General features: G+C 38.8%; 1 protein-coding gene across 4 annotated transcripts in view; it reads right to left on the bottom strand.

Annotated features, from left to right (window-relative positions):
- The window catches only part of LOC135265195 (astrotactin-2-like), a 454,017-nt gene extending 432,944 nt beyond the window's left edge, over positions 1 to 21,073 (bottom strand). The window contains exon 1 of one of the 4 annotated variants that reach the window (XM_064354593.1): positions 20,280 to 21,073. In XM_064354593.1, coding sequence (XP_064210663.1) covers positions 20,280 to 20,667 — 388 coding nt within the window. In that variant the 5' untranslated portion in view covers positions 20,668 to 21,073. The remainder of the gene's footprint in view (positions 1 to 20,279) is intronic. The other 3 variants (XM_064354592.1, XM_064354591.1, XM_064354590.1) reach the window with 3 other exon arrangements.
- Positions 21,074 to 23,818: the final 2,745 nt, after the last annotated feature.

The raw sequence follows: 23,818 nt of genomic DNA, 5'->3' as shown, positions 1-23,818 counted from the left end.
AGTAAAAAAGTCACAGTTATGATAAAAAATGGCAGAATTCCAAGAAATAAAGTCAGATTGTGAGAAATAAAGTCAGAATTACAAGAAATAAACTTGCAATTGCAAGAAGAAAAGGCAAAATTGCAAGAAAAAGAGTCAGAGTTAAGCAACCTTTTTCCATAGGTATGTGTTTGTATTTTCTTCACACAATTGTTCAATCAATAAATCTCCTTATAAAACCTAATTTGTAAGTCAATGTCAACAAAGCTGACCCTGGACTCAACTTTGATATTGTTCAGAGATATTGTTCTTCAACTTCAGGTAGCCACATCCTTCTTGAGATTGTGACCATTCCAAAACATGAATTTTCTTCTGTTTAAACCATTCTGCTGTTGACTTATTGCTGTGTTTTGGGTCATTTTCGTGTGGTATACCAAACTTTTATTAATCTTCAGGTGACAGACCGCTACCCTGACCTTCTGTAAAATTTATTGACGCAGTTTTGAATTATTTGTTCCCTCAGTGATTGCAAGCTGTTTTCAGCAAAGCAGCCCCAAACTATAATGCTCCCTCCACCATGCTTCATAGTTGGGATAAGATTTTGGTGTTGGTGAGCAGTGCTTTGTTCCCTCCAAACATAGAATTGTGCATTTCTGCAAAAAAGTTTAACTTGTGTCTCATCCATCCATAGAACATTGTCCCACAGGTGTTGCAGAATATACTGGTCTTTTGAAAATTTGAGATGTGCAGCAATGCTTTTTGGAGAGCACTGGTTTCCTTCATAATGTCCTCCCATTAATACCATTCTCGGTTAGTGTTTTTCTTACAGTGGACACATGAACAGAGCCTTAGCAAGTTAAGCAATTTCTGCTAGTGCTTTGCTGGTACCTTAGGGTTCTTTTTGACATGCTTCAGCACTGCACGGTGCGCTCCTGCCATGATCTTTGCAGGATGCCCACTCCTAGGGAGAGTAGCAACAGTACAGAATTTCCTCAGTTTGTAGACAACTTGTCTTATTGTGGAAATACTTTTGTATCCTTTTCCAACTGTATCTCTATAGTTCTTCCTCTAAGTTCTTCTGAAAAATGTCTTGATCAGGGCATCACATGAGCAGATGTTTCTTGCAAAGAGCAGACTATGTCAGTAACCAAACTTTGTGCGCCTTTTTTATAGGGCAGGACACCTCCAACCCACACCTCCAAACTCATCTCATTGACTGGAACACCTGACTCAAATTAGTTTTTGAAGAAGTTATTAGCTTAAGGTTCACATACGTTTTCCAACCTAGACTGTGAATGTTTTAATGATTAATTTAGTGTTGACAAGAAAAAGTACAATTATTTGTTTGTTATTAGTTTAAGCAGATTTGGTTAGTCTGTTGTTGTGATTGAGATAAAGATCAGACCACATTTAATTAATTCAGAAATCCAAGCAATGCCTAAGGGTTCACAAACCTTTTTTTGAAACTGTAAGTAAATATGAATGTATAAATATCAATTTTCTCCCATCATGCTTTGTAGTCCATAGTGTAATTATAAGCGTTTCCACCATCTGTTTTTCCATGTCTCCCCATGCAGCTACTGCGCATCCTACACTCTGTGAAGCGTTACCCCCCACTTTCACAGTGTGCAAAGCACAGCTGATTCTCACACTTCCCCATATGCGATTCAGCCTAAGCCAGAGCAAACAGAAACTGCATGTGTCTCTCATCGCTATCGCGTCTCTGATAAAGAAATAAATTTGTTGCTCTGTCACTTCCTCTGGCTGTTACTGAGTGTGCCGTAAAACATTTGAGGATGAGTGAGCTTAAAGCCACAATAATTGGTTCTGTGACATGACTACAAGGCAAAACCATTTGCAAACTCTAGGTTTATAAATGAAGTGCTTTGTATAGATGTAGTTTTTTTGTACTGCACCTTTCGTTTGGCACCGTAGCTAGAACTTCCACAACTGCACAGATAATATCCACCTGTACGTCAAGCAATCAAAGTGCATTTTCCATCGCACATTTGTACAATTGCATTTTCACAAACCACTGAGCACAGTACATTCTCCAAAGAGAAGTGCATCAGTATATCAATATTCAGCCATGAGTGAACATGTTTACGTAAAACGCAGATAGCCTTGATACTAAAATCTCAGTTCTCCTGTCTATTGGTGTCATCTTTTGCATCACATCAAACGGGGTGAGACCTTACAGCAGAAACCGTGACAACCTAGCTATAAGCTCCAGTAATGTATGCACAAGAGTCAGGCCAATCAAATGCTGTTTAGTTTCAAGCTTAGCCAGTGCAAAGCAGGTGTTAATCGTCTTTCCATTTATGTGTGTGTCTGTGTTACTGTATATGCCTGTATGAGTGAGTGTGTGCGTTTGTGTGCTTTTATGTCCTAGGTGTGCTTCAGTGCCTGTGTATTTGTGACTCATCTGTTTTTAAAGGTCCTCATTTTGTACATTTTTCAGGTAGCATCCGTTTCCATCGAACAACTGCTATGAAGAATGAGAGCACATAAAAGCTTACAGAGCTGAGAAAAGTTTCCATTTTGAGTATTCCCCAAACTCAAATAGAAAGAAAAAAATGTGAGGACATTAAGTAAATCCTATTACAAGAATGCATTAGTGCATCATTTATAAAGAGTGGCTCCATATCTCAGACAACATGCCATGTTATACAACAAAATGAAACCTGAATGAATAAACTGTCTCCTCTCAATATCCTTATGAAATATCATTCATATTTCAAGATAATTATTTCAGTATATATATATATATATATATATATATATATATATATATATATGGAGATAATGAAAGAGAGAGAGAATGTATTCTCTGTATGTATGTGTATATATATATATATATATTATATACACATACATACAGAGAATACATTCTCTCTCTCTTTCATTCTCTCCATATATATATATATATATATATATATATATATATAGCTCCTGTGCTGGCAGTCACTATTAACACAGCTGGTGATGGTAACCCTGAGCTAAAACCTTCACTAACAGAATTGTATTAAGAAAATGTGCTAACTAAATTTGTGCTAACAAGCAGGAACTACTGCCTAGGAGCTCTAAGCTTGTGTGCGCCTACACACTGTTCCAATTTTGATGCAGTAACATCCAATGGGTTACACTGGAAGGGGGCATGTCGACATTCCAGTTAACCATTACTTTAGTGAGCATGTTCCTGTACCCTAATAACCGGCAAGTAGCACTAACGTAGTATATAGCTAATGATATCTAAAATGAGTTTCTCTACGAGGAATGAATATACTGACGTAGTAATTATCTGATAACCCAGTGCAGATTAGGGATTTCTCCTTTTTGAATATGACAAAGAACCGGCCTCCCAGAAGTCCTCATGATGCACTGCAGAGGAAATAGAAAAGTTTCTGTTCTTTCTGTCAAAGAATGACAATGCGTAAAATGATTGCAGGTCCTTGTGCTATCCTGTGTATTGCTTCGATGGAAAGGTCTGAGAGAAAATGACTGATAAACATGCATTCTTTAGCCCTGTGTTGCTACCCACTGCAATTCCAGGTGAAACTTGTGAAATTCTAATAGAACATCAGAACAGCCCCTAACTTAAAAGTGTAAAAAGGGCTTGAGAATTATGACAGTGAGCAGTAATCAGACCATATCCCAAGGCCTGATTTTCTGCTGAGGTTTACTGCAACAAACCCAGCCCCTAGAGTACATTCTATTTTACACTCTATTATTAAAAATATATGTTTTTTCTTTTGCTAATAAATAAATAAGAAATGTAGAAACCTGATTAACTTTTTTCCCCAGAAATGAATACCAAATGTGAGCTGTGAATTTTCCACACTGCTAGGGTTTCAATAGCATGCTAGGTCATCTGAGCCATATGCAAAAAATATAGAAATAACTAAATTCACTCATTTCCTCTCAATCTACCAGCATCAAGCACCTGCGTGACATTATTCTCTCTGCACAGTTGCTATAATTTGATTTGCTCAGGCCCGGAATGGGGAGAAATATGCAGTGGAGTACACACACAGAAAAAGAGAGGTAGCACTCTCCTGTCAGGCTGGGTTGTCAAATATAAACTGCATATTAAGATATCTCTGCAGAGATCTGTTTCACGCCACCCCCGGGGAGAGATGGCTTATCACTCCAGTTTTAATGTTGTCACTGCTCCTGCAGTCCACAGCAGTGCCTTTAAACTCTACACTGCTCTCAGCTTGCACACAATCCTGATTAGTTCATTCTGCTCCTTCTCAGCATTACTACATAATTCACATAATTCTCCCCTATTCATGGGACTATCTTTAGCACGTTAGGACATGTGCAACAAGTTATACAAACTTTTTTGAAATTTCCACCTTTCCACAATAAAACATATAAATACATAAATAAATCGGTGTGGTTTGCTGGGGCATGTTTCGACAAGTCTTTGCAGTCTTTGGGGAAACTCTGCTCTGCCCATCAAACAAAAGTACTACACACGCCCTCAAAAGGAGTAGAGCATATACCCAGGATAAAAGTCCTCAGGCACACAAATATTTATATAAGCTAGCAGACAGGATAATTACAACAGTGAAGCAAAGTAGAATGTGCATATAAAGTGCCGAAACTATCTGTGCTGTATGCCCTATCATACAGAGACACATACAGTAGGTATGTGAGTCTGTGTGTGTGTGTGTGCATATGGTAGTTTAACTTATTTACATCAATTTTATGTGTGTGCCAGATTCAATGAAACCCACATCCTCCTTCAGAAAATCTGGAAAATTATTTTCTTTATTTTTCTTTCAGGCCTTGGCTACCCTTTTGATACAAATGAGAAATGTGATTTTGGCTATTTCGCTTGTTTTACACTGCCAGGCAGCTGTCAAACTCCTCCTTGAAGCGAACCCCTTCGAGCACAGCATGCTGTTAAACCCCTTCCTTTGCAGACAGCGTGGACGCAAATCCCATTTCCCATGGGGATGTCGTGGAGAATGCCGAGCGACAGAATTCAATCCCCCCGCCCCAGTACCTGGGCCCGAAAAATGAAAAACAGTTTTGAGACGAGATTCATTTCAGAATGTCTGCGCTGCGGTGGGCTTCCATCGAGACATCCAGCGAAACAAACGGAGCTGTGGAGAACGTAGCAGGGGCATAGATGGACCACTGTGTTTAATTCTGGGCCCAGTTCTTACTGTATTTATTTACTGGATGGAGTATGAAGCTTCACAAAGTGAATACAGCAGGCTTATTAACTTTTCCCTTGGAAAGGTACCCGTGTGTTCTCCCAGCCGTTTCCGAAGTGTGGCCAGAGCTGAATAAAATCCATAACTTCTCCCAGATAGGATGGACAGGCAGATGGATGGACAGGTAATCATGACATGTTCACTGTTTCAGTGCCTTTAAAGAGACACAGAACTTTACTCTAGGGTGGCCCTCAAATACTCAAATCTGGCCCTCAAGACCAGTCACATAATGATGTTTTTGACTACCTTGAGGTTAATTGATTGATTACCAGTACAATTACAAAGTCACTAATTGCCCAGAACCCCTTCTCATTTAGTTTCCCAAATCATGATTCTTGATTAGACAGAAAGAATTGAAAACCATGACTGGCCTCGAGGGCCAGATTAGAGTATCCTTGTTTTTGTTCATTTGAAGAAGTCAACAAAAGAGAGCTTGCAAGCGAACTCAAGCAGCAGCTCCTGAGAATACATCTCAAATTTGCTTTACAAATCAATGATTTCCAATATAAGTTCCTCTAGAGCTGTAGTTGTACTAACAGTGAAGAGGACTGGCAAACAGCTGGATTATCTGATGATGTGACTAGCAGTCTCGAGAGTGATGTTCAAATTCACTCTTCCCAATCGACAACTTCATGTTGCACGGCATGAGGTTTTCTTTACATAATGAACTTCCGTGCTGTTCCATGAATTTGTGAGGGAAAGTGAAAGAAATTTCTACCTTTAGATTGTCTCTCCCATAAATCATACTATGCTTGAAAAGCTTTTACTACTTCCACCATTTATTCTGATATCTTGCTTGGGTCCTTGAATTGTCCTATTCAAAGTGTTCATTTGCTCAGTGAGGTCGACCATAAAAGCCAGGCCCAACAGCCAGTGTTAGTCATTTAAATTTGTTTGTGTTTTTACCTTTTCAGAGAATGTCTTTATTGCATGGCTCAAATTAAAATAAAAATGCTTCAGCGTAGTGCCACAACTCTGCAGTTTTGGCACAATGACTTGAGTTCACTTGAGTTCAAACAGAAAAGCCATACCATTTATTGAAAAAAAGCGCAATATGAGATATTTAAGCTCTGATCATCAGTTTTAATCAATAAAATATGGGTGTGCATACTGCCATTTAGCTAAAATACATGGAAAGCAGGAACTTTCATTAGCATGATGCTAAGGAGAACTCTTTCTGCATCTTAAGATGCCAACATAGCTGTCACCCTGTTAAATATAGCTTTATTTGATATAATAAAATCTATGTCTGGAACAACCATATTTGAAATGTTGATGCTAATTCTATTGCTTCTGGAAGGGGGTAAAAAAGGATGGAGAAAAATGTATTTGAAAAATAGATTCAGCAATTTTTACAATTAAAGTTTCCCTCAGTAGAACAGAAAAACAGATCAAAAACTGCCTTGGGTTAGGCCTGTAGGGAGCCAATCGGGTATTCCTGTAGATTAAGAGCTTCTCAAGCCTATTCATTTCCTTTATGTGGAAAAAATATCTTGTTGGATTCTTGAACATTCTCCAGGAAAGTGGTGCAGTGTTATAGTCACCAACCTGTATGAGATAATGAGTTTGAAACAGGTATTTTTTTTTTATCATAATAGCTAAATTTCTTAACGTTACTATTGATTTTACCATTGCTACCACTGCACTATTGTCTTCCTTCAAAAACAATAAATAAAGATTTTCAAATATCCCATCATGGTTTGAGTGATATTCATAGAAAGCAGAAATATTTTATAGACCAAGTTCTCTGGAATTGACAGTCCAATTTCAAGGACCCATTGGTCAATTCAATTACTGGTAAAGGACAAGGCTTTGGACTATGTTTCTCATTTACAACCCGAAGAGTAATAACTTCATAAATTACCAGGAGCTCCACTGGGCTTTTGATAAGCGCAGGCAGGCCGTGGAGCGCAATGCAGAAAAACGCCTCAGCCACTTTTTGCTAGAAAGTTCACGACTTGCAAGTCCCAGCAGCGATCACGAGGAGATGGGTGAGCTCAGAAGGGTTGGGCAGCAAGTCCCACAGTTGTTGCTAGTCTGCACTTGAGAGATGTAATGTTACTCTATAAACCTGTGATTACACCATAGCAACACCCCCCCTTCCACCGCCACCCTTCCTCCCCCTTCAAGGCCAGGCCTGTCATTAGCCTGTGCCATCAGGAAAACAAAATTGCCCTCAGCAAAATAAAGTACACACAGTTTTACTTGCCACAAACACTCACACAATAAACACAGTCTACAAATCTGACAGCTGTCAACTGAAGCAACACAGCCTGTACCCTCCCTGTCTGTACACAACTGACTATAATGACTGCGTATATACTATACATCAGGAAATATCAGTAACAATTCAGTAGTCCGGTTGCTCAGTACTGTTATCATTTTGCATTTTGGAATACCAAACTCTGTCAATATAAATACCAAGAGGCTACCATGAAATGCGTCTTATGTTTTTATTTATTTTCTAGCTATGTATGAACGTGGTTTGCAAAAAAAAAAAAAAACTTACCAACTGAAAGTAATTTCATATTTTCAAGCATACAAGAATGCCCCATTACTCACGCATACAAAGGTACTACTTATAACAGGGGTGACATAGCTGAGGAGGTAAGAGCGGTTGTCTGGCAGTCAGAGGGTTGCCGGTTCGATCCCCCACCCTGCGAGTGTCGAAGTGTCCCTGAGCAAGACACCTAACCCCTAATTGCTCCCAACGAGCTGATTGGAGCCTTTCGCCGTTGGCGTGTGAGTGTGTGTGTGAATGGGTGAATGAGAGGCATCAACTGTAAAGCGCTTTGGATATATATACAGTGAGCTCCAGAATTATTGGCACCCTTGATAAAAATGCTAAACTAAAAAATAGAGTTATTGACATAAGCTTTATTTTCCAACATCTGTAAACTAGTGCGCTTGATTAATGATTCATTGGAATCAACCAAAGTCTTAAATAAATAAAAAATTATATATATATATACATATATATATATTTCCCCAAAAACAGGTTCCACAATTATTGGCACCCCTGGTTTAATACTTTGTGAAAACATCCCTGGCAAAGATGACAGCCATGAGTCTTTTCCTATAATTTGTGATAAGGTTAGAGAACACATTTGGAGGGATTTGTTGATTTCACTTAAGCCTTTCTGTTTAGATTTTGATGTATGCTTGGAGTCATTGTCCTGCTGGACAATCTACCTATGACCAAGTCCTAGCTTCTTAGCAGAGACAACCAAATTTTCTGCCAGAATTTCCTGGTACTTTGTTGAATTCATTGTGCCATTGATCTAAAATAGTGTCCCGGGACCACTGCCAGCAAAGCATCTCCAAAATATCAATGACCCACCTCCATATTTGACAGTAGGTATGAGGTGCTTCTCCTGTATGCATTCCTCTTTTGCCGCCAAACATGTCAATGGTGTGTATGGCCAAAACTTTCAATTTTGGTCTCATCTGACAATAGCACTCTCCTCCAGTCATAATTCCAATGAGGTTTGGCAATTTTTGGTTTTGTTTATTGTGCTCAGTAAGGGCTGTCTTCGTGCCACCCTTCCAAAGAGTTAGTTGGTATGGAGGTGCCATTTTATGTTTTTTTTTAGACTTGTTTACCGCAAGAAACAAACCAATCTCTGCAATTCTTAAGCAGTGATCCTTGGGTTATTAATGGCCTCTTTCACCATCTTCCTCACTGTGGGGACAACATGCACTTGCTTCCTCTTCCTGGCAAATCTGCAACCATTCCATATGTTTAACACCTTTTTATTACTGCCCTTACAGTGCTAAATGGCATGTTTAACTGTTTATATCTTTTTTTGTACCCATTACCAGACTTGTGATGGTAAATTACCATCGGTCTCTTCTGAATTGACAGTTATTTGGCTTTTTCCATGCTGATGGATGACAAACAGATTTTGTATGCTTGTTACCTCATTTTTATTCTCTAGTGAAACTGGAAGTGATGGAATGACACAATATAGTTCCTTTAGACTGAGATTAACTAAATTAAGTAAAATTGTATTGCCAATTTCATTTTGTTTGATTTTACTTACAATAATTGTTAGGGGTGCCAATAATTATGGCACCTATGGTTTTCAGAAAAAAATAGATTACTTAATAAAAAAACATTAAAGCATGAGAGTAAATGTATTGAAATAAAATATATAGTTTTCCCCTATGATTAAACATAACATATAGATTATTATTTGTGTCATTTATTATATGCAGCCTTTTTTCTTCATTTTTGTTAAGGGTGCCAATAATTCTGGAGCCCACTGTAGATAAAAGCACTATATAAATGCAGTCCATTTACCATAAGTTATCAATCAAAACTTGCAAAATCTAATCTTGTCATTAAAAGTGCTATTATAAAAATGAGGCCAAGTTACAACAAACAATAAAATAATATCTTAGCTCACAGAGAATTAAACAAGCTCTATTCCAATGCAATGCCACCTAATTTTTCGTAAATTATTTCAAATAACCTGGCCTTGTGTCCTTTCATCTTACCATCTGAAGAGAATGTAGAATGTGGTCAAGCAAGCAGCTTAGACATCTGTTTCACCACATATTTTAAGTTGATGAAGTCTTTTACTAATAAGTGTGTGTGTGCGCGTACGCGCATGTGTGTGTGTGTGCGCGCACTCGTGTGTGTGTGTGTGTCTTTTCAAAAACCAGACCGACATCTCATTTTGCATAGACCCATCATCTGTATTACATATCACATTTTAAAAATGATTTTAGACTATTTTAAAAACAGCTATACATTAGTACAGTGTTGCATTACATTACATAACAGGCATTTTGCAGATGCCCTTATCCAGAGTATTTTGAATTTTTGCTTAATATCCGTTTATACAGCTGAACACATACTGAAATGATTTATGTAAAGTACCTGGCTCAAGGGTACAACAGAAGGGTCTTGACTGGGAATCAAACCTTAAGGCCAGTTTCCTATGTGAGTGAAGTTCACAATGGAATTTTGCCTACACACACATGCACACAAGCTCACTCATATGCACGCACGCACACACACATGGTGCCAGCCTGTAGCCTATCACAGCATATTCTGTTCAATCAAGTTTAAAACATATATTTAAAAGTATGTGTGAACACAATTAATGAATTTGTTCCAAAAAAATTTTTTTTTTTTTTTAAACATTAGTTTTAACTTAAAATACTCTGTAAGTATACTCAGACATCATCCAACAGTTTCTTTATAGAGCCAAAAACCATTCACCCCATTGGTGATTTAGTTTGGTGTACGGAGTGTGAGGTGCCACAGAGGATTGTTTTTAGCGTCATTAAGTTATTATTGGTCTATTGTTTCTCTGCACTGATTTTACATAAAGACAGCGCATTCTGTAAACCAACATTGGTTACAGCGGTTGCTGTGTATGTAGTAAATCAGTTTTTTCTGGGAACATACAGGCACACCAATGGCTGATAATTATCACCCTACAGAGCTTTTCAAGATAGGTGCATCTTCAGATATAATGCAACTTCAAAACTGGTATACCTTACTGTATATGGTGAGGGCATTAGAATAGGTGTTTACCACCAACACATGTACACAAATAAAACACACACACGCACACAGGCACACACACAGGTACACACACACTCTCATACACACAGTCACACACAAATATACACATTCGTCTACCCGATAGTGTAAAAAATGAAAAAGCTATCCGTGGTGGTCCGCTTTATAAGTGCAATTAACCCGGATCAGCCATCTCTCACAGGTCTGGCATTTTCACCGCCATTTCATTATCATTGTGCGTAAGACCCTTCACTTAAGATGCACATAAGGCACAGCCTTGATTTCCAGAAATGAGAATATTAAAACACTAGCTAAGTACTCAGCACATTCACTAAGAGAGGTCAAGACTGCACATCTTCACTGTTGGGTTTTGAGACACAAAGGGATACAGCTACTAAGACAAAACACTGTGGTGGTTCATGCTTATTGAGCAACAGGTTTAAAGGCTATCCACACTTTTTATTACACCATATTAACTACTGATTCACTAAAGTACTTATGCAAATCAAGTAACAAGCAAGCAATCTGAAAAAATCTAGCAAGCAAAGTTCAGACATTTCGTCCATCACATTGAGGCTTCATCTTCTCGAATGCATTAGTTTGCATTTTCCATCTCATCTCAGTTGCCTGAGCATACATTTTTTTCTTTAATTCAAAAGTCGGTCTTCATTTCACGTTCTCAATGCACACAAACAATAAATATATATATATATATATATATATATATATATATATATATATATATATATGTGGACCTCACTGTGTGCCCCATTGTCATGCTGAATCAAGAAAGGGCCATCCCTAAACTGTTGGGGAAGCACAGAATCATCTAGTATGTCAATTTATGCTATAGCGTTAAGATTTTCTTTCACTGGAACTAAGGGGTCTAGCCCAAAACATGAAAAACATCTTCAGACCAAAGGGGAGTCCAGATACTTTTAGTCATACAGTGTATCATCCGGAAGAACAATATCTCTTTTCATTGCTATGGGGATGATACCCAATTCTGCTTCCCCTTGAAACCCAATGATTTTCACTCTCTGCAGAGCCTAAATGACTGTCTGATGGAGATTAAGAGCTGGATGGCTAACAATTTCCTCCAAATAAACGTCTCCAAATCTTAAGTAATTTTATTTGCCCCACTAAATCCATTAACAGCCTTGGTGAAAATGTAGGTCATCTCTCTTCACAAGTTAAATCACTATCTAGAAATTTGGGGGTTATCTATGATTCTGATCTCCTATTTTAAGGGCAGATAAACTCTGTTGTCAAAGGGTGCTTCTTCCAGCTCAGAGCAATCCCTAAGGTCAAATCATTTCTCTCCTTCCGTGATTTAGAGAAAATCATCCATGCTTTCATCTCTTCTCAAATAGATAATTGTCTTTCTATGCTGGTTTCAATAAGTCACTCTTGTCTTGTCTCACTCTTACAGCTAATGCAAACTGCCGCTGCTAGATTACTTATTGCCGCTAAGAAGAGGGACCACACCATCCCTTTTTTAGCATCCTCGCATTGGCTTCCAATCTAATTTAGAATCCATTTTATGGGTTTACTTCTTGTTTTTAAAGCACTCAAAGGACTGGCTCCCTCTTATATTACCAACCTACTTCGTCCTCACGCCACTGAGGATGCCCAACCAGTAGCTTCTGGCTATTCTGCTGTTTCAGTTAAATCTCAAGGGTGACTGTGCTTTTGCATTCCAGCTTACCACTTCAACATCATGTCTGCCCCTTCCACCACTCTAGTTAAATCATGACTTAAAACATACCTCTTTGCCCTAACATTTCCAAATGTTCAAATGTTTTGTGTTAAAATTTTCTTTGTTGTCCTGTATGTTTGTTTTATATTTACTTTGCATGCATGTATTTTGTACAGCACTTTGGTTCAACAGTTGTTTTAAATGTGCTTTATAAATAAAATTTACGTACTTACTTACTGTGGGTTCTTCCACCATAATGCTAAAATGGGCCATACTACAAAGCCTTACGGTGAAGCCACACTATACGCGGCCCCGCCGCGCAGCAGCGCCGTCTCCATTCATTTTCAATGAGAGGTGGCGGCGGGTGGTGGCCAGACCCAGCAAGGCATATTGGGATTGCCGGCGGCGCGGCGAGAGGCGGTGAGGCCGCGGGGGAGATGGCAAAAATTCAACTTTGACCCCCCCGCCGCGTCGTGGTAACCAATCTGATTTTATCTAATGATCCGTCAAGTAAATTGTCCCTATTTTTTTCTCATTTTAGTTCCACATTCTATCGTTCCACAATGGAGGACCTAACTCATAATTTCCGTATCTCCAACAGAGACATTGATAAGAGGAATGCAGCGTGGAGAAAAGTCTCTGCAATGTAGTTATCGCCGTTAGCTACTATCACTGTCCAGTCTGAATAAAAATCATTTTTGCAGTAACCTAGCTCTGAAAAATGTTAATAAGCTGCCTAGCTAGGCTGTCTAATGTCTAGCTATAGTGAGTAACAACAAACAATAACAAACAAAAAAAATCTTCCTAATGTATTAGTTGCTAGTTGTTCGTTTCTACCAGCCACCTAGCTAGCTAACCAGATATAACTTTGAAGGCATTATCTGGCTAATTGGCCAGACAAGATTTTTGTTGTTGGTTGTTACTCACTAGCTAGACATTGAACAGCCTAGCAAGGCAGCTGACTAACATCTTTCAGATCTAGGTTACTGCAAAAATGATTTTTATTCAGACAGGACAATGAATATGAAACACGATATTAAACCCAGTCAACATTTAACGAACACAACTGTCTGTCAAAAATAGGTGACAGGCCCACAAACAGCCGATTGTGGGGATGCGGCGCGGCGACAGGCAGCCGTCGCCACGTATAGTGTGGCTTCATCATTACTTCTCATTTTGAATACTGCTCATATTTTAATACTTACAGTTACAAGCTGTTAGAACAGGCTTCCACATATAAACTTTAAGTTTATAACACTGAAAATGTAATAGATTAGTGACTGGATTTCCCTAGCAATTTTTATTATTATTTAATTTTATTTATCACAACAGTATCTAATTGGTACTCAGGAGAGTCTATTCAGTTGATGGTGCATGCGTGTAATTTGGTTTACAAAGTGTACTTTTGAGGAGAGATCACAGTTCTGAATGCAGCATTTCATTTTGAAAGAGATTTCAGGAGTTTTCCCAAAACAGTTGACTATTTTATGCTTATAGCTTTGGGAAAATGAGTAAGATTTCTAGGAAACATACATAAACAACTGAAAAAAAAACAGTACATGGAAACATACACATTATTTTACAAGGGACTCATTTTAATTTTGTGCAGGCAAAATGACTAAAAAGAAGCCATTAAGTCACAGACGAGATCAGGTGGATGACCGGCAAATTGACCTCTTCAGTATTTTCTGGAACAGCTTACTATCCCAATTCATAGAATTGTACCATTTCAAATGAATGATTTTATTTTATTGTATTAAAGTAACATGGCAATTGCATTTCAAAATATTTGTCTCCATTCAATGAAATAATCTGATTAAATTAGATCAAAAACAAATATGCAGAGGCTGTATAATATATAATTTTTGGTGTCGATAGTGGTCTCTTGTTAATACAAACACAACTGCATTTAGAAGCAGAAACAAGCACATACAGGTTAACCTCATTATCTTCAGACTCAATTATTAACTGCAAAGTATGCAGCTACCAGTCAATTAGCAGTCGATCGTTTTGTTTTCTTCATTTCATGCATAGCGGAGTCAGTCTCAGTACAAAGATGCAGAAGCAGGAGTGTAGCACAGCACAGGGAAGAAAACTAGCACAGCCATAGTTCAGAGAAGCAGCACAGTCACAGCACAGAGAAGCAGCACAGCCACAGCCAAGATAAATAACACAGCCATGGGCTAGAGAAGTAGCACAGCTATAGCCAAGATAAATAACACAGCCATGGGCTAGAGAAGCAGCACAGCTATATCCAAGATAAATAACACTGCCATGGGCTAGAGAAATAGCACGGCCACAGCCCAGAGAAACAGCACAGACACAACCCAGATAAATAGCACAGCTATAGTCTGGAGAAGCAGCATAGCCACAACCCAGAGAAATAGCACAGCCACAGCCAGAGAAGCAACCAAATTACAGCCCAAAAAATATCACAGCCACAGTCTGGAGAAGCAGCACAGCCACAACCTAGAAAAACAGCACAGCCTATAGAAATAGAACAGCCAAAGCAACAACATCAGTTACTTGGACCGGACATTACATCATGCAGTCAGGACATCAAACCGGACATGTACAAATAATTTGAAAACCAGACAAAAATCGGACGTCTAGCAAATCTATGTCCTGGCCATACAGCATGATCTACCTCAAACTCAGTGCACAATGCTGTAGTTGCATTTTTCATTTTTAGAAAGCAGAGCAGTTGCCTTGATCCTCATGTTAATAATGATGATTAATCTCATTAGGGACACACCATGGCGTAACCTAATATGGCTGAGATTCACTTACTGTAAACAGGGGACAGTGGAAGTGAAGGACAATGTTCACTTATGTTCCCATACAAGCTCTTAGACTGTCAGTACCACACAGTTATATGGAATAATGTAATATAAATATCAGTGTGTTCTATCTCCTCAGGGATGGCCAATGTCAAAGTTATCATAGTTGTTGTTGTTATTGTTGTTAAATAAAATTATTATAATCATGATTCCTTAAATACCAAAGTATATTCCCTGTTTTTACAAGTTTAGGGAGGCAGAGCCTTATGTGGGTGTATGTCCATGTGCACATGAATATCAGACTATATACATTTTTCATCATTTTAAGCACCCTACATTCAATATAGAACATTTAAATTCAGCCATAAACTGGCAATGCTAGTGCCTCGACTTCCAAAATTTCACACAACAGCCCCACATGAATAGAAGACATGCCACTTTTCTAAAAAAAATGTGTGTACCATCTCTCTTACTCTAGCATTGCTCAAGAGCATAGTGATGTTTGCTCCCTTTGTACTGACAGAATTCAAGGAGAAGGTTTTTCCATAAAAATGAATTCATTAGAAAACCCAAAAAGAAAAGGCACAATGAGGCTTGCCTTGAAATTCTAGAAATTTCCTCAGAAATGACAGTTCTGGCAAGTTTACATTTCTCCTCTGTGATTGAGTAATAAATAGGGCTGTCATTTCATAAACACTCTCCCTCCTGCATCACCGGGCCACTGACAGAGGGAAACAATACTACAGTTACATGTCTTAGAAAAGGCTCCGACAGCTAGTGTAATCCTCAGTCACATTTTGTTTGTGCTCAAAGGTACCCAGCTCCCCATCCGAACAGGCTCTCAAAGTCTCTCTAAAATCCATGTGACATAGGTTAGCCACCCCATGTTATTCCACAAAGTCATTTACAGAAAATAAAAACCCTATACATGGTAGTTATTTTAGACATTTAAAAGTTAATAACTTAAATTTAAAGAATCCTACTACATCTCGTATTAAAAACCATACGGTGAGGGCTATAGTGTTGTAATGACCTTAACATTATGTTGTATTATAAGTATGGTGCCTGTTTGGGCATTTGGCACATGTAATACCTGCAACGGTTCCTTTTGCATATCTGCACAATCATTGTAAAAAAGTATATATACGGTGAGATCCATTATGTTAGGGAGACAGGCATTTTTCCTTGATATGCCTCTGTACTCCACAATTGTTTTTTTTTTTGTAATCAAAAATTTCACGTGGCAAAAGGGCAGATTCCCAGCTTTTATTAAAAGGGTATTTTTACACATTTCAGTTTCACCATGCAGAAATTACAGTTTTTTTTACACATAGTTCCGCATTCAGGGAACCATAATGTTTGGGACATATTTTTGTTAACCTTTTTATTTATATAGGGTAGGTTGACTGAATAGATTGAAGTAGCCTAACCTACATGTTTTTGGATTTGGATTGCGGGATGAAACCAGATTACCCAGAGGACACCCACACAGGCACAGGGAGAACATGCAAACTCCACACTGAAACTCCTTGGCCAGGATTTGAACCCAGGAGCTTCTTACTGTGAGGCGGCAGCGGTATTCATTGCACCACCATGCCGCCACATATTAGTGTCATGTAAATGAAAGTAGTCATATATTTAGTACTTTGTTGCATATCCTTTGCATGCAATGACATCTTGAAGTCTGTGACCCAGAGACTTCAGCAGGTGCTCAGTATCTTCTATGGTCATGCTCTGTCAGGGCTGTACTGCAGCCACCCATAGCTCCTGCTTGTGTTGGGGGCCTTACGTTTTCAGCCTTCAGCATATGAAACACATGTTCAAATAGATTCAGATCAGGTGAATGACTTGGCCGGTCAATAATTTTCCAGTTGTTGGCTTTGAAAAGCTCCTTTGTTTGTAGTTTGGACCCATTTGGTTGAACTTGGGAAGATGCATCTTCAGAATTAATTCAGCTGATTCTACTTATCAAGGTCTTGATTGAAGAACATGATTAGTTAATTAGTTGAATCGTGTCATAAATGCAGCAGGAGAGATACATTAAACACTGTCAAAGGTCAAATATAGAATACAGTACAAAAGGTAGGCTAGTAGGTTTTCATCATATACAACTGTGTTCTGATCAGTCAGGGAGATGTGAAGACCAAAATAAATGTACCCCTTTTTTCCCAAACTCAGTTGCTCCTAAATGTAACCCGTGTAATTGTGGATGTTTTGATACTGCTCTCTGCCTTCGAGAGCCTGTGCTAACTTAAATCAGGTTCTGATTATATAGAACCTTTCCCTGACCCAGTTGGGTAATAGGAGAAGGCAGCTAATTTGCATTGTGGCTTGATGAGAAAACGGCAAAAAAGTTATCTCAATATAGACATAAGCTAACAAGTGCAATAACCCTGGATTCAGTACAATCACAACATGCTTTGCAATGAATTTGAGAGTACTTATTTAGCTGTTATAGCACACAAAAGTCTTTAATTAATTTTTGCAACTAAAGTGTTATGCAACTGCATATATTAAACATCCTATTGCTGAAATCTGTTGTTGAAGCTGAAGGACAAACAAAATGTTGCAGCATCGATCATACTGGATCACCAGTATTAAAACAGACTGATTTGTTATGGTTTATTATTTTACTGCCCACCTATTCATATCAATTTTGTATACCTGCCTCCTTCCATGAACTTATTTTCCTCACAATAATGTGTATAAAATATAAAAGTAATAAAACTTCCATTTGTGGTTGTATGAATCTTTAATAAATGGTTGGAGCATAAAAAGCTTTTGTCATAAAGCCTCTCATGAATGGGCCTGAACCTTTTATGAACAGGTAACCCAGAGAATGCAAACTCACCTCCACTCAAGGTCTGCCAAGATTTCCATGGTATAAGCCAATGCAATAATAAAATAAAATTATGTTTTATGACTTTTTCATTTATGTTCTCAATGGAGAATATGAATAAAATTAGGTAATATGCATAGTGGTTGTGCATATTGAGCAATATAATTGTGTCCAAAAGAAATCTGAATAATAATATAACAAGAAGGCCTGAAAGCAGCCCTCTGGGCCATGAGCTCTATACAGGTAGAGTCTTTCAGAGTTCACCCATCTGCAAAGTCCATGGCCTCACTGACACAGCTGTTTCTGAGCTACAGTAGTTTGAAATCATTTGTTTAAGCTACCACATCTTTCAAAGAAGCAGGAGGAACATTGACCCAATCAATGCCCCTGAAATAAGCAGTCCATTGTCATGCCAAAGAAGGAGGTTGTGAGAAAATAAGATGGAATGTGAACAATTTTGTTTGCAGCGGAGCAAATGCATTCCCTATTTCTGAGAGGCAGGTGCTCAGGGCTACATGCTAACCTGAGAAATGGATTCCACTGACAGATTCCGAAAAAAGGGAAGGACAGGATGTGACCTGATAGGCACACTGGTGGAAATGACGTCATGGCACTTCATGCTTTATAGAAGGTTGGCTAACAAGATCTATGTTTAAAGATAAAAGGAGAGTAGAAATGCAGTCTGTAAAGTGCATTTAACTTCACCTCAGGACATGAGACAGTTGACACAGACACACATACACACCTCCCCCATGCTGGGATCAAACTGGCCATCTGCACAACAGCCCTGGGGAACATTCAAATATTTCAACATGGAATTACTCCATATCAGCCAAGGCACAGTCGCATTCCACGAGAATGGTAAAAGAGCAGTTACATTCCACAAGAATGGTAAAAGAACAGTGGTCGATCCGATGATTTTCACAGTCACACGACTACATTTCTAGGAAGAAAAAGGGTAACAGCACTGCACTGTGCTGCCAACTCTGTAGGGCATTTGTAAAGGAAATTTTGTCTTTCCAGCAGGACTGTAAACATGTGAGAGTCATGGACACAATCATTTTCCCCAGCCTCCGAAGGGGCAGAAAAAATGTTTATGTGTTATGTCTGAAAAATTCACACAGATCTAGAAAATCCCAAAAAACTGAATCTATCACTCCACAGAGAAAACCAATGGTAATAATTTTCAATGATCTCTTTAAAATATGATGACATTCTCCTTCATTACAGAATTCACCAGAAAAGGTACAGAAAGCACTACATTTGTTCTACCTCCCTCCGTAACCTGCTCTCTGATGATATTTTTCCAGTCAGGGTACAACTTAAAACTTTGAAACATAATCATCAACAATCTAAAATACTCAAAATAATAATAATAATAATGATAATAATAATAGGCTTGTCTAAAAAATATTAGGGTAGGTACAGTTTAAGGAAATATAAGGTCTATAAATCACTTGTACAGTGCTACCCATTTCATTATAAAAGTGCCAGTCAGGACATTACAAATTTTACTCAAAAGTGTAGGATAGATGTCGAGGAAATCAAAGACGATTTGCTTGAAGGACGAAGCAGCCATACTCATATCATTCAAAATCACATAGTTCTGTTTGGGTATACACTCGCGACATTAATATCTATTAATAGAAATGTATAGGACATTTGCATGTGGTGTTTTTTAAACGCTGATCCAGAGTCAATGCAATTATATTGGGCGAAAGAGATGTCCACGAAAGATGTGTTTAAAAGAGCAGAACTGGCGTTTTCACTGGATGCAAAAAGACGTTTTCCTCTGACTGGAGATTATCGGACGCTCAGTATGGTTCAAACGTCGTGTTCGGGTTTATTTTCCTAGTAGCACCGTTTGAAAGCTTCTTCTAACCAAAACATGCTAAGTTCGGAGCAGTGTGGACTAACTAAACAGGAAAGAACTGAAAGAAAAGGGAACTCGAGCTGATAAACTGTGGTGATCTTCACTGTTTCCCAATTTGAAAGACGATAAAATGGTTTGCAAAGATGACAAAACATTAAAGCTAGATAACTGTTCAGCCAGTCCACCTCGTAGACGAATACACAGTGAAAACCAACGTGGTAGCCTATATATTAGCTCTTTTTACGCACAATGTACTACAAGGGAGGTTATCTTTGGCTGACTGGACTGTGGAAGATCCAGTCAGAGAGAGAGAGTCATGAATACCGCAAGTACAGTAAAGCTTACCAAGCGTGAAGTACGGCAAAGCAGTGTTGTCGAGGTCATCCAAAACAGATATTCTTCCAGGTACGTCTGTCCTGACGAAGAGCAGGAGCTGAGACTCCCCTCCTCCCCCGCCGCCGCCGCCGCCAGTACCACCATCGACACCTCCTCCACCTCCACCACCAGCCACACTCCCCGAACCTCCACCGGTAAAACTGAACTCATTTTCCCGGAGAACGGGCAGTGTAGACACTGTTACTGTTTTAACCTCGCACGGGCTCTCCACGCCGTTTTCCTTGTCCCTCTCCCCGAGCATTCCTGTTCCCCGGCTTCTCTCCGTGGCTCCCGTCCCCGTCAGTAAGACCCCGAGCAGAAAGAGGACACTGAACGTTGGCATCACACTCCTGTCCATCCCGTCGGCTGCGCGCTGCTCTCCCGCTTTGGATGAGTCTCATATATGGCTAGAGCGCTTATACTACTCCATTCGCGCTAAGAGGCGCGTCCGTCCAGGAGGCGGCAGTACAGGTGAATTTAGGGAAACCGAATCATTTCTCCTCCCTTTCCTCCAAACTGTAATTTCAAAATATGCTAAGGACAGTGATTGTTGCCTGGGATGCGGATGAGAAGCAAATATTGCCTAGAATAGAATAGTGTTGCATAGTTCTGTGCGCAGTTAAAATAAAATGTACTGCATTTCGTATTCAATACTGCGTTGAATTAAACGGAATTCGTGCACCAAGTGACGTAGCCTAAGGTAAATACACTTTATAACTTCTAGGTAAATATCGGATTGCTAGCAGCGCTCTTATAACAAGCATCCTCTAGTGCCATCGCGTTTGTTCAATTTCAGAATTAATAAATATTTACACATAAAGCATAAAGATTTCTGTTATCTGGTACATTTGCAGGCAAACCCCGCGACTTACGCTCACGTGGGATGGTATTCAGTATTTCAGTTTGTTATTTTGTAAGAAATCCCGTTCTCTGGATACCTTTCTACTAATAACATTAAACGTCTACCTCACAACAACTTCTAATCTACTGTCGGGCAAAGACGTTTCGAAGAATTGCCAGAGTCAGTGATCCACAAGACCTACCTCATCATAATTTGTGGTTTTATATCATTAACTTTTTTGTGATACTTCCGCCGTCTCTTCTTCAATTGAAGCTAGCAGAAAGCGCTCAATAAATAGGCAGATCTGAATATGCAAATTGGACGTTTTCAATTAGAACATCAATCTGCAAGGAGGAGTGGAGCGCTGGAGGAATTACAATAAACGGAAAAGGAATTTTAAACAAGCGTGTCACCAGGGGGCCGAGAAAGACTCAGAGGAAAGTAATGAATGAATTTCAAGATTTATATGAACTTAGAAATCCTATCCATGTCCCAGTGGGCTGTTTGAATTTGAGTGCCAACCGCACTGCAGCACAACACAAGGAAGTGAATTACTATCAGTTGACTTATTTTATCTGAGCATTAATGACCACACAACTCACAACTCCACTGCCATCAGTACCGCACCCTCATCCGATACTCAAACTATTTTTTTTTTTATTAGTATGTAGGCTTGAAAGAAACCTTAAACTACCTAATTGCCAATCTATGCTGAAGGATGTGCCCACTTAACAAAATAACGGTGTAATATTTAAGGGAAATGTAAAGGAAATGCTGGGCCATGGAATAACTGATAGGACCATAAATATAGGCGCAGGCACTTTTCAGACGTTCAGACAGATGTTTATTGTATTTTAATGACTACCCTAAATGATTGCCTGTTCACCACTGAGTGGTATCACAAGGGTACTGCCCTTACATTGGAAGAGACCTTTCACAGCCAGAGTATACCAGAATGCTACCATTAGTGCCATCTATTGGACATACATGAAAATGCATCCCATGCATGACACACAGCAGCTCATCTTGCTGCTGGTTAGGACTGTACTAACCCAGTCTTTATGGGCTGCTTTCCTGGAAAAAAAATGTACGTTGTCATTTAGTAGGCCACCAGAGTATCTATTCTATACAGCAGGTGCATTCACTCAATTGCTTGTACATGGCCAGAGGTTAAGGATTAAATAATGCTGCTACTTTCAATTTCATAACGAGTTGCTAACTTTAAATCATATTCAGAAGACGTATGCACATCTGAAAAGAGATGAGAGTATTCATGTCAGTCAATTGCACTTGCTGCCTATGCCAAAATCTTTGAGTGTCAGATAATCCTGTCATCATCTTATCATCATTTATCACTAACAGTCACTTTCCCCTGGTCATATATCCATGCATATCACCTTACAAAAAGTCCATTCTAAAATGAAAGCACTTTAAATGTCAGAAACATCTCCATCCTCTGCAATTTCAGGAAGATGCAAACACCTACTGGAAAGTAGCGTGCATCTCCAGTTTCAGCAAGTTCTGAGTTACATTTCACACACACGCACGTACACGTTCATGGATACGAATACACAGACACATACACATTCATATTCAATGGCCACTTTATTAGGTACACCTGCTTTTCGCCAAACATAACCTGCTCCTCCAAATAGCTGATCATGGGCTGCAAGTCAATATACAGTGCCCTAAATATTGTTTGGGACAAAGACATTATTTATTGATACCTGCAATATAATGGGCATTCCATACACAAACAAAATGAAATTGGCATCTAGCCTCACTTTAGCAGGGCATTTAACAAGGAAATATATAAAATCTGAGTAGACAAAGCTATTTAAATGTTTCAAAAGTTCACTGACAGTTCAGTAATGTTAATTTTTTTCAGAAATGACTATGCTAATTTGACGCTGTTTACGAGCATTTGTACCTTGACTTAACACTTCACCAAAATCAGTGGAATTATGAAAAGAAATATCACCACATCAAAGGCGTTACCACACATTTTATCACTGTGAAATGTTTTAGATGTTAATTGGTTATTATTTATTTGTATGTTTGTATATTTAGGTGTCCTAAAAACATTACAGCTGCCAGCATCCTGAGGGACTTACAGTTCTACAACTATTTCAGAAATTAAATGGCACCAAAAAAAAATCAGGGCACGTTATCTTATTCAAATATTATTAAAATTGTAGCCAATCCCTGTCTTGACATCATCCTGATTGTTCAATTCTGATTTGCCCAAGTTATGCCAGGAAAGAGGCCCTATAAATTGTTTTCTGACATGGCTAGACAGCTAAACCTCGATTGAACAACAATATTTTCATATGCATTTCTTTGCCAAGATCTTGTCTACAGTGTGGTATAAAGCATCTTAGTTTAACAAATGGGTGTTTTGTTAATTACAGTGAAAAATGTGGGAAGTGAGCCTCATCGGTTGAGTCCCCAACTACAATGGAATTCTGAAGCCACGGGGCTGTTAGGTCTGAAACTGAGACGCTTTGACATGTATAGTGTTTTGGGAGTACATATTTTATTAAATGTTGCATCCCATAACAATATACCAGAGTAAATGGGTACACTACATTGATTTTACTATGAGAATGCCAATAGATATTGGTTAATGCTGTTGAAGACAACAAGATAACCCCACCATAAAATTTGC

The sequence above is a fragment of the Anguilla rostrata genome, chromosome 10 (assembly GCF_018555375.3).
Source record: "Anguilla rostrata isolate EN2019 chromosome 10, ASM1855537v3, whole genome shotgun sequence".
Classification (NCBI taxonomy): domain Eukaryota; kingdom Metazoa; phylum Chordata; class Actinopteri; order Anguilliformes; family Anguillidae; genus Anguilla; species Anguilla rostrata.
Note: the sequence above shows the minus strand (reverse complement) of the source record. Positions and strands in the feature narration are given on the sequence as shown.